The following is a 12,727-nucleotide window of genomic DNA, read 5'->3' on the forward strand; positions in this document are numbered from 1 at the left end:
ATGGTGTTTTTTTTTGCCAAAGGGTGTATGCATTGACAACGTTTGTAAAAAAATCAGTGATAAACAAAATGCTCAAACAAAAAAAACTGTTAAGAAAAGTGGTTTCAACATATTTTATACGTAATTTGTATTTAAAAATAATATTTTTATTTACCGTTTAATGTATCCTTACACAATCTAACTGTCAGAAGAGGTTAACTTCACCGTCAACAGGAATTTAATAAATTCATGTTGGTGATTTTCAAAGATGCCAGTCGGATTTCAATCTTTGAACATTATTCTAACCGTTGAATTCCCTCCAACCCGTCCTCTCTCCAGTGATCATGTGTTCAGCCCTGCCCGCACTGGCCCTGGCCCTCGCTCTGGCTCTGCTGCAGAGCTCTGTGGCCTTTGCCCCCATCGGAGGGGGATCAGCCACCCATGTCAGCATTACAGGGACGGCTCTTTTGCAAAAGCTGAAAGAGACTTGTAAGGCTGTGGCCGAGTCTTCCGGACACGAGTTTAATCCAACGGTAGGTTGAAAAAAAACCGGCCCACTGTCACTATGACGCCGATAACAATCCCCCGTTAATGCCCAGCACACGCGTACGCCCAGAGGTTCATCTGAGTCCTCGGTATCTTGTACACTGCTTCAGGAATCAGTCGTGTTCCTCAACAAATATATAAATATAAATAAAGCGACTGCATTTATACAGCGCTTTTCTAACCAGTGTGCCACTCAAAAAGCTTTCAAATATTGCCTAACGTTCACCCATTCATGCACACATTCACACACCGACGGCGGTGTCCATCATGCAAGACGAACAGCCAGCTCGCTGGGAGCCGTCAGGGGGTCTGTCTCTTGCTCAGGGACACCTCGGCACTCAGCTAGGAGGAGCCGGGGATCGAAACTAGCAACCTTCCGGTCACCAGCCGACCCGCTCTGCCTCCTGAGCCACATGCTGCCTGCAACACACGGCACACCTCTCTCCCGCCTCGTCTGCTGTACCAATGGAGCCCTGACCTTTGACCTTTGGCCCTCCCAGGGTCCCTCTGCGGAGGAGCTGGTCCGGGCCTGTCTGGGTCCCACGGCGACCGGCGAGGTGTCGGCCGCCAAGTTCCGCGCGGCTCTCCAGGAGGTCTACGTCCAGAACGGGCTGGTCGACCGGGACTTTGTCGCCAGGTGTGTGAATGAACATCTTCCTATTCGAATGTTCATTTTTTATTTTTGCTTAATGATAGAGAGAGATAGACAGGTAGGTGTGGGTGATAGGGAGGGGCACAAGCAGCATAGGACCACGGGCAGGGATCGAACCCGTGTCTCTGCGATCGGGACGCCTTTATGGCACACGCTCTACCCGGTGAGCCACCAGGTCGCCCCCATTTCAAATATTGACCCGTATTTATTAATAATTAGTTTGAGGATTGAGGATGTATATGTTCAATGAAAGGTATCTAAGACAATATTCATAGTAATTCCGTCAGGAATCACTCATGTCATAGGTTGAACCGTTTACTTCATGGAATGGTGATACACTCGGATTTAAAGCAGGACATACAGATGTCAGATGCAGAATACCAACAGCAGACCAACGTCTGTCAACAGGGAGAACTATACAATCCCCCTGGGGGTACATCAGCATCTCAACCCATTCTATAGGTTACATACAATACAGGGCAGAACCACAGCAGGTGGAGGCTGGGGTGTCAGTGGGTGAATTCTGCAAAGTACACTTAACTTCTTATAAGTGTTTGTCTTATATTGACCGCACATCAGTGTACGAGCGTCTGATTGGACAGCGTTGGCAGTCGTCTGGCAGCCTATGACTAGAGTGTCCCGCCAGAAATAGCTATACCCATCAGTTATGAAAAAATAACTTTAAATAATTAGTGTAAAATAGAGGGCTCGTTAATAAAGGAATGTATAGAAGATCAAACCAAATACAAAAAAATCTAAAACGCAAAGCAAGATATGAAATGCTTTAATAAAGTAAACGGTGTAAATTCCAGCGCTCCTCACCACTTCAACTCTGAGGCTTTCTTGGAAGGGCGTGGCCTAATCACAGAGGGTGTCGTCAGCATCAAGGCCAACGTCCGAAAGCAGAACTACCAGGCTGCCAGGGAAATGCTGGGCAGAGTTCTCCACACACTACAGGTGAGGGACACACGAGAAACAGAAATCAATGTTCGGCGTTATAGTTTCTTCGTAAATATAAAAAGTGTGTGTGTGCCGTGTGTATGTTTCTTGGTGTGTGTTTGTGTGTGTTTGGCAATAGGACTTTTACAGCCACAGTAACTGGGTGGAGTTGGGAAATACAGAGCCATTTGCCAACCTCATCCAACCAGATCTCCCCATAGAAAACATAGCAGGTACGTGGGTGTATGAGAGAATTCCTTGTTTCCCTTAACACCACTGCAGGGTTTATGAAAGGAAGACAATAAGCTTTAGCAAGAGGAAGTCGTTGCCGCTCACGATAACAAATGGAACAATAGATTGTTACATAAAGAAGATAATACAACAGGATATCTCTGAGGCATGGGGTGAATAGGGCACCAACAATGACAGTTTGTACAAACTGTACAAACATGCCCTTAAAATGTAACTCAAGAATTGTACACCTAGCCCATGCTTATTCTAACCAGGGAAAATGTGACATAAAACATTATACTTCAATTAAATGGACAAACTATCAACATGTAAAATGAAAGACTTAGAAGTTGAATGTTAAATATGCTTTTTTGGTATGCCTCTTGATGCTGCTGCTGCTGTGGCTTACAGCTAAGGATACCGCCACATGCAGTGACTGTGCCAGTGGGAATTGTCCCAACCCTATCCTTGCCAACATTCTTCAGGAAAAGAAGCTGACATCGGGCTACATGGGAATTCTCTCAAGCGAAAAGCCTAGAGGTATCAACAAAAACACTCAATCAATTTGTTAATAAAGTGGCAAAAGGATGACCGATGTTTAGTTACGATTCATATCGTTGCTCATTTTACACTTATAAAGTATTCCTTTCTCCACACTGATATAAAATTCTTTATTTTATTTTATTTATTTAGTAATATTAATGTCATCATTGTTATGAGACAACAATGATAATTAAAATATAGCTTGATTGTTTTACATTGCCGAATAAAATATTAAAAATCTGTACACGACCATTCAACAGTTTTGGGTCACCCAGACAATTTCATGTTTTCCATGAAAACTCACTTTAATTCAACAGTTTTCAGCTGTGCTAACATAATTGCAGGATGGTTTTCTAAGCATCAATTAACCTTTTAACACGATTAGCTCAACAATGTATCATTAGAACACAGGAGTGACGGTTGCTGGAAATGGACCTCTGTAAATCAGCTGTTTCCAGCTAAAATAGTTATTTACCCCATTTACACTGTCTAGACTGTATTTCTGATTCATTTAATGTTATCCTCATTGAAAAAAACAGTGCTTTTCTTTAAAAAATAAGGACATTTCCAAGTGAACCCAAACTTTTGAACTGAAGTGTAAATCCAAATAATAATTTAGGAACACCGTATGACGACCCCTGAACGGTGCGTGTGGCCGCAGGTAAATGCAGCCACGGGGTAGCGGGGGACCTGACCAGCGCGGTGGAACCCCGCGGGGGCATCAGCAAGGACGAGCGTCGCCCCGGCAACGAGGCCCTCCACGACGCCGCCGTCACCGCGGCAACCAGCGCCAGCCTCCAGCTCCTGGAGGACATCAGAGGAGCGGCCGGCGACCCCGACTTCCTGAGGTGACGCCTCTCCCTTCCTGCCGGAGACGACACTTTGAAGCTAGCCGTGGGACATCGGACCAGGATGTCCCTCCGTTTCCCCTTTGTCTCGTTGCCATCGCATCCTCCTCCTCCTCTTTCTCCAGGTTGATGGGGATCGCTCGCTCGTCGGGGTTGTGCTTCGTCATCGACACCACGGGGAGCATGTCGGACGACATTGCGGTGGCCAAGGACGAGGTTTACAACATCATTGACAGTAAAAAGGGAACGCAGGATGAACCATCGGAGTACATCCTGGTCCCCTTTAATGACCCCGGTGAGTTGGTTTGGGGTCCTACTCATCAGCCAGCATGGCACCAGTGTCCTTGTTATTCATGAAATTACTATTTTATCAGAAGGCTTTTCTATGTTCCATGCGTCATGTTGCCAGCAATATACAAAGTAAACTTAGCACAAAAAGTAAGGAAATTTGTGCACCATGGAGTATTCGAATTAGCGCACTAAGTGAGTGCGGATAGTGTACTACGTTTACATGTACTCATGGAAGCATGGATATTGGAACACAGCATTGGCCTTCAGTTTGGATAGGGTACTAGGGCTCACTCCAAATAATGCCGTAGCTTGGTTTTGCGGAACACCAGCTTGAAGCTGCCCTATCGCAAGGGCCCTATCCAGATCAGTCAAACGCGGCATGCCGATTCTTGGAGCAGACACTTACTGACTGTAGCTGTACTTACAGTAGTAGGGCCCATGCTCACAGGTGCTGCCAGAAGCTCAAAACAAGTGTCAATAGCAACAGCAAAATAACCTGTTTGGCAATGGCAGAAAATATTTGCGCAACCCCAATACTCAGCGCTTCTGCTCATCCCGCATGTTCCCTACAAATGGGGCACCATTTGAAAGGGAACTAAACAGGCTTTCCAACGGTATAAGATTTATTGCAAAAAAGCATTGGTACCACAGAGAAATAATCGACGAAACACAAATTTCCTTACTTTTTGTGTTAAGTTTATATAGATTCAGAGAATTGCATTCAAAGATCACATAACCAAAGAAACTAAAAGCATGTTGGAAAATACCTGATGAAATGTACAGCCCTTAAATGTATAGACTTTAATCACGGGTACAGTCTCAAAGGGCTTAACAGGACACCCCCCTAGCATCGAGGGCAACACAAAACTCCCTTAACATTGCTCCCCATTCACACCTCTGTGGGTATGCAGACTTTGGACCAATGACAAGGACCACAGACCCCGAAGTCATGAAGAAAGAAATCTCCAAGCTGAAGGCGGACGGCGGCGGTGACACCCCAGAGATGTGTCTCTCAGGGCTCCAGGTTATTCTGCATATCTGTTATTCTGCGCTTTAAATACCGACGATTTAAATGTTAAACGTGTAAACCGATAAATTTACCATTAGGGTCTTTCCCTCTCCAGATAGCCTTGACGGGCGCTCCGGCCTTCTCAAACATCTACGTGTTCAGCGACGCCACCGCCAAAGACATCGCGCTCAAAGACACCATCTTGGCTCTCATCAGGAGCACCAAGTCTACGGTGAGGCACCTGCTGCTTCTATACGGCTTTGAACCACACCTTCCCCGTTCCCTTGGTTCAAAGCTGGAAGCCTCCTCTCACCCCTAGCTTACCCCCCACACTCCTCTTCGCACTTCTTGTATGTTGTACATTCTGACACTTAATGTACACACTTATTGTGTGTTGTACAACCTTACACCTAATTGTCCCACTTATTGTATGTTGTACGTCCTGGCACTTAATGTACACACTTATTGTATGCTGTACAACCTTACCCTTAATTTACCCACTTATTGTATGTTGTACGTCCTGGCACTTAATGTACACACTAATTGTATGTTGTACGTCCTTGCACTTACTATGCACATTTATTGTATGGTGTACATCCTTGCACCTAATGTACGCAGTTATTGTATGTTGTACGTCCTTGCACTTAAACATAGTACTTAGCTTTGGATAAGAGCGTCTGCTTAATGCCATGAATGTAAATCCCTACAGGTGTCTTTCTTCATGACAACCACCACAGGCAGGAAACGGCGTTCCGTCACGGCGTCCTTCAACGACTACACGGACCTGGCCTTGGCTTCTGGGGGCCAGGCTATCCACGTCACAAAGGGAAATCTGCCAGAAGCCACCGACATCATCCTGGACACCTCCACCTCAGCCCTGGTAAAGCCCTACAGCTTTAGTGGCCAGAACGGTGTCAATTGGCACAGATAGAAAAAACAGACACTTTCCTTTGGTCGAATGTAAATGGTAAATGGACTGCATTTATACAGCGCTTTTTTTAACCAGTGGCCACTCAATGCGCTCCACAAAATTGCCTAACATTCACCCATTCATACACACATTCACACACCGATGGCGGTGTCAACCACGCAAGGCGACAGCCAGCTCGTCAGGAGCAGCTAGGGTGAGGGGTCTTGCTCAGGGACATCTCGACAATCAAACTAGCAACCTTCCCGTTAGAAATAGTAATAATTAGGCGGAAGTAGCTCAGGAGTTAGTGAGGGTTGACCGGAAGGTCAGTTTGATCCCCGGCTCCTCCTAGCTGGGTGTTGAGGTGTCCCTGGGCGTATGTGACTCCGCCATCGGTGTGTGAATGTGAGAATGAATGGTTGTAAATCGCTTTGGATTAAAGCATCAGCAAAATCCCCTAAAGGTAATGTATATGTAAATACAAATGTCACAGACTTGCATTTCCTTTCCTATCAGGTGACCGTTCTTCAGCAGTCCAGGAGCTCTGGGAGTGAGACCTTCCCGTTCCTGCTGGACGAGTCTTTGAAGAACATTACGCTCTACATAACTGGGAGCCAGATGACCTTCACCATTACAAACCCTGCAGGTATTACAGCATGTGATTTATTGGCAAGCCCTAAAGGACCACTTGAGTGAAGCACATTTTCTAAATATATACATATACATTGTCACACCCCAGCTTTATGGTTGGACAACAAAGGGAATACAACCAACCCAAACCAGACAGGTGTGGCCCATTCTCCTAATGGCAGCCTGAGGTCCAGAAGATCTTTGGCCACTAGAGGTCACCAAAGTTGCCATCACAACTTATACGTCGTGTGGGAGAACCGACATGAGTTTAGCATGACACAAGAACACGGTAGTGTGTGTGTGTGTGCGTGTGTGTACCAACTACATCCTGGCACTTAATGTCCGCACTTATTTTATTTTGTACGTCCTTGCACTTAAAAATAGTACTTCACACCGTGTAGCATCTTATCCTTGCTATCTTTGTTGTATACGGGGAATGGGTTTACCTAGCGATTGTTAGTGCTTGGCACTGGGTTCTATGAACATCCTTACTGTACCGGCAGAGATATATTGTTGTTTCTCTTCTTCTGACCAATGTACTTATTGTAAGTCACTTTGGATAAAAGCTTCTGCTAAATGTAGGCTAAATGTAAATGTACTTGGGCCCGATACCAACCCTCAGGTGTGAGTCAGAGCAACACGCAGCTCAGCGGTAGCCTTGGGACGATCACGAGTGTTGGGAACCTGTGGAGAATCCGTCTGGATGATGATAAGCAGACCGGAAATTGGAAGATACAGATGGCCTCGGCTCAACCCTACACACTGAAGGTCACAGGTCAGACGGAGGAGACTTTTTTAACAACCTAGAAATTGTTAGTGCTTAGCGCTTGGTTCTATGAACATCCTTACAGTACAGACAGCCATAGATTGTTGTTTCTCTTTCTTCTGACAAATGTACTTATTGTAAATCGCTTTGGATTAAAGCGTCTGCTGAATGCCCTGTAAATGTAATTCAATTTTAATGTATAGCCCTAAATAGCAGGTACAGTCTCAAATGGCTTAGCAGGCCATATATTTATGACACCCCCCTGACCCTAGCCCCCAAGAGGGCAGGTAAAAAAACCCTTACCTATTTAGTCATCAGGGCTGTGTTCTTTTCTTATGGTTACATGTTATAGAATATTGTTATTCCATTAAGAGTCCATGCTACCAGAACATAGGTGTAATATGTACCTGTGTGTGTGTGTGTGTGTGTGTGTGTGTGTGTGAGAGTGTGTGTGTGTGAGTGTGTGTGTGTGTGTGTGTGTGTGTTAAAACCTCTAGGCCAGAATACCATCACCTTTATCTATGACTTTGTGGTCCCCTTCGAGGGACCCCACCCCGGTTATGCACCAATCGCCGGGCGTCCACAAGCAGGTAAATATTGTTTTAGCAGCAGCAGTAGTTCAGGAGGTAGAACGGGCTGACTTGTAACCGGAAGCAGTGTTGTGCCTGAACGCGTTCACTGAACGAAAGTTCATGAACTCGTTCATATTTTGGGCGAACGTGAACTGAACGTACTGTATTACTGCCTGATGGACGTTACTGTGAACTCGTTCATTCTGGTGTCTGTGAACGGCACGCTCACTCGGTTTAACTTCGTTCAATGGGGGGGTTATTTCTCTATCAACACGGCGGATGCGCGCGCAGATCGCCGTGTTGTTTGACCGGTTGCCATGGTAATCTCCGTGCGGTTCATTTGCAGTTGAGGTGTTGCCAGCTTACTGTTACATTAAACTGTAATCAGAAAAGGTGGTTATATGCTATAGACCCTATAGTATCTGTCATACAAAGGCTGGGACGAATTTCATATTATAAATATGTACACTTTATTTTGAAAGTATAGACCAGCGCGATTCCCATTGAAACGAATGGCGCGGTGATTATTCTTCAAAACGAGAGCTGTTAAATTGTGGAAAATGAATTAAACTGTAATCAGACAAAGCGGTTATATGCTATAGACCCTAGAGTATTTGTGGTATAAAGGCTCAGACGAATTTCGAATTATAAATATGTACAATCCATAACGTTAGCTCTCTGGCTCATAGCTCAGCGGAGTAGAATACCTCCTAGAATCATTGCTTGTTGGCCGGAAACGGAAAGGGTTGTAGTCTTTTCGCTCGGTTCTCCGTCTCATCAGTAGGGCTAGAACCGAGCGAAAAGACTACAATCAAACGTGAACACCCCCCCTTTCCGTTTCCGCCAACGAGCAATGAGTCTTCCAACAGAAATCAATGGGATTTACAAAATGCGCTAAATGTGCAATAAAACACGATAGAAACTGTATTTCGCTACGATACTTGATTCAACCACTCTATATCATCCTAGACAAACCACAAAGGGGGCTCAATGTTCAAAATACCGGAAAAAATGAAAAGCTCACAGCAACATATTGAAAAAAAGAACTATGAACTAGTTCATTTCTTGGAACTGTGAACTTAGTTCAAAATTTTGAATTATGAACGTTTAACTGAACTAGTTCATTTTAAAATTTGTGAACTGAACTTTGAACTAGTTCACGAAGAAAGTGAACTTTCCCAACACTGACCGGAAGGTTGCTAGTTCGATCCCCGGCTCCTCCTAGCTGAGTGTCTATGTGTCCCTGAGCAAGAAACCTCACCGTAACTGCTTCTGGCGAGCTGGCTGTCGCCTTGTGGTGTTGACTCCGCCGTCGGTGTGTGAGTGTGTGTATGAACCGTTGTTGCTATAATCAATCATTACCCTATAGCAGGGGTCAGCAACTTTTTCCAGCCAGTAGGTGGCAGGCCAGAACATTATCAAAGGCTAGTTCAAGGAATTGATTAATGAATGTGCATCTGGAACTGTGACGCAGGCCCGTCAGCTGGCTTAGTCATATGCCTACCAAGCACTAGATGACTCTTACAAGACGTACATATAAACAAGTGTATGCTCTAATCACGCAAATGTCATGCCTGATCACGTTGGGTAGAGGTGTTGCTGCACTTGTCTCCACAGAGACAACGCAGTGATATCATCGTGAGCAGTTCTAGCTGGAGAGAAAGTGAAATCCGCGAGCTGCTGATCATGTGGGAGAAGGTGATGCAGTTGTATTAAACAAAGACGTTGAAAGGTGCGATTTAAGAAAGAGAGAGATGCAGAGGAACTGTCGACGAGTCTTGCGAGGCTTTCGTCGGGATAAAAAACCCTAACCCGTACCCCTAACCCAAAAGTGGTTAGCAAAATAAAGAATTTTAAATAGTTAATTGCGTTTGTAGCCTACACTCAGACGTGAACTCATTCTTGCATGCGGGTCTCTTCATTCATAAAAAATAAAAACATTCGGGAATATGCTTATTGATTATTAAAGAGGTCTAGACTCCGTGCGCAGCCCCGCCTTCTCCAGGGAACCAAGAAAGCCCGCGCCGTGACGAACGGGGGATTTTACCCCCTCGGTTTTACACAGGAAACTTGAGATAAGATGGTGAAATCGCCAGGCGTGCCAAGCCTCGACCGAACCGGCTTGACAGTGTAGAAATGCATTATGCTGGAGAGAGGGCGAAAGTGCGCACCTAAAAAAGCAGCCAACCATTCTTAAAACACTTCACACAACACAACACAACACACACCACGGCGGGTGCTGACTGACTGCACACACACACACACACACCACGGCGGGTGCTGATTGACTGCGCACACACACACAAACCTCTGTTCCTAGCTTACTCACCGTTAGAAGAGCTGTAGGCGAAGTAACCTCTTCAGAGACTCTACTTGCTTTCAACAGCAAAGTCTCAGAGCTTGGCGTCTTTTGTGGACTTTTGTCAACAGCTCCTGCCTTTCTCTACGTGCAGTATCACACAAAAATAAGTAATGTCGGGTCGCCATGGTTGTTGTATATAGGCCTATAAAGGGGGGTTCCGTTTCATTTAATATTGCATAGTTTCCAATAACTCCCGCTCAGCCCCTCGCAGCTTACTTGTGAACGTGACGAGTGTGTCTCTAACCTTCCGGGAGTAGTAGCAGGATTTGATACAATTATATTCAAAAACGGTTGTGAAAGAAAAAAAGTTCACTGTATCCGGCCCCTTACATTTAAGCTAACAGATATTCGATATTCAAAAATAAAATAAAATAAAATAAAATCATATAACTTCAGAATAATCGGCAGGCCGAATATTATGGCCCGCGGGCCGCCAGTTGCCGCACCCTGCCCTATAGTGATACAGGTACAACGGATGCATGGAAGACATTGAAAATTATAAAACAACTCCCGCTGTTTGAACTCAGGCCGGCCGGCCATGTTGTTGCTGTCGGTGATGGGCCGGAAGGGGCCGGCGTCGGTCACGGTGGGCGAGGTTGGCCTCGTACCGGTGTCCCGGGCTGAGCAAGTGAGCAGGGGCTCGACGACGGACATGGGCAACGGGGACATCCTGGTCACGGTGGACGCGGTTCCGCAGGGGGAGTTTGTGGTGATCCTGACGGGGAAGGACTCGGTGTCCGGCAGTCAGTTCCAGCGCCAGTCCACCACCCAGATGAGCGTCTCTAAAGTCATCGTCACGGTCAGCCTCACTTAACACACCGACGACAATAAACGGCCGGTGGATCTGAATTCCCTGCACGTCGCATTGGATACAAGCATCTTAGCCTCCCCCCGTCCCCCACAAACCCTCTTACGAATTTATTGTATATAATACGCCCTTGCACATAAAAATAGTACTTAGCATTGTGTAGCATCTTATCCTAGCTGTGTCTGTTGCATGCGGAGAATGGGTTAACCTGGCGATTGTTAGTGCTTGGCACTTGGTTCTATGAACATCCTTACTGTACCGACAGACATATAATGTTGTTTATCTTCTTCTGATGAATGTAATTATCGTAAGTCACTTTGGATAAAAGCGTCAATAATTGTAGCATATACAGCAATCAAATCCGATGACAATACACAAAAAAAGACATGAAGAGAATGAAGTGCATGTGCTTCCTCAGGCAGTGGTGGACAGCAGCGTTGAGCCGGGACAAATGCTGAGCATTCCCTTCAGCGTGATGACAGAGGGCTCTGGCGGGCCATGCTCCATCAACGCCAGGAATGACAGAGAATTCCCTATGACATTCCCCGAAAGGTAGTGTATAAAACAAATGTTCCTGTCTAACTAAAGGTTGAATTCATGATTTCACAACCAGCAACCTTCATTGGGTTTCTACTTTCACTAAAGCTACTGGGGTTCATCCTAAATTTAGAGATCATAACCTGAATTTAAGATTAAAACATGCTTTTTTATTTTATGCCAGTGTTCCATTGACGACCGGGCAGTACGCTAAGGCTACTCTGACCATCACACCACCTAAAGACACACCATCAGGCACCGACATCACACTGACCATAGACGCCAAGACCTCTGCCTCAGCTGATTCCAACTACGCTGTCTTAAGGCTCTCTGTTGTGTCCAAGGTAACCACTCCCTTCAATAGGTGTACTGGAAGGAACTCTAGAAATACACAATTTTGGTTAGCTCCAATCTTGATAATGTTGTTAATTGCTGGTCTACGGAAGAGGCGTCATGTGAATTTTTTGGAGTTCTGAGTTTAAAGTCAGAAATCGGACTCAAAGTCAGAACTCTTTAATTTATTAAATTCAGAACTCCCAAAGATATTATAAGATATTATCCCATGTAGCCCTAATCCTCTTCCGTACTGGTCTAACAGTAGTCCTTTATGATTTAAATATAATAACTATACGTGCTAAGACTGCTTAATGTCCTGTCCAGATTACAGACTTTGTCCGGCCAACGTGTAAAGTAGACCGGGTCGCGGCGGACGACTGTCCCGCGGACGTGTCTCAGTGCGCGTCTTTCCGCTGGGATCTCTCCGCCAACGTCACCGACGGTAACGGCACGGGCATCGACCGCATCACTCTGCGGCAGGGAGACGGAGTCCTCTCCCACGACGCTCTGACCAACCTCGACATCGAGGCCTCCTACAACGCCTCCTGCTGCTCGCAGATCGTCGAAATCGTGGCCGTCGATAAAGTGGGCAACGTGGGAACATGTTACCACTCCATCGCCCCGCCAGTGGGCCCTACTCCCACCGTCCCGGCAGGGGGCCCTCCCTCCGTCGGCCTGGCCCGCCCGCTGTGGTTGCTGTGTCTGTTGCTGGCCGCTTGGATGGCCAGGAGTTAGAAATAATTGTATGTTTTTTTTTTTAATGAATTT

The 12,727-nt window shown here is 45.8% G+C and overlaps 1 protein-coding gene across 1 annotated transcript; it reads left to right on the forward strand.

The window, feature by feature from the left end:
- Positions 1-323: 323 nt before the first annotated feature.
- On the forward strand, positions 324-12,698 carry vwa11 (von Willebrand factor A domain containing 11; the record flags this gene model as incomplete). The annotated part of the gene is made up of 17 exons (XM_079729559.1): positions 324-512; positions 1,026-1,162; positions 1,990-2,134; positions 2,256-2,349; positions 2,759-2,887; positions 3,552-3,738; positions 3,864-4,033; positions 4,941-5,053; positions 5,154-5,270; positions 5,748-5,918; positions 6,465-6,594; positions 7,201-7,353; positions 7,842-7,934; positions 10,806-11,077; positions 11,505-11,638; positions 11,808-11,967; positions 12,284-12,698. 17 exons carry the CDS (start codon positions 324-326, stop codon positions 12,692-12,694), a joined length of 2,805 nt encoding a protein of 934 aa, XP_079585685.1. The 3' UTR covers positions 12,695-12,698.
- Between the last annotated feature and the right edge of the window lie 29 nt (positions 12,699-12,727).

This window comes from Pollachius pollachius (assembly GCF_949987615.1).
Source record: "Pollachius pollachius genome assembly, chromosome: 2".
In the NCBI taxonomy this organism is placed as follows: Eukaryota; Metazoa; Chordata; class Actinopteri; order Gadiformes; family Gadidae; genus Pollachius; species Pollachius pollachius.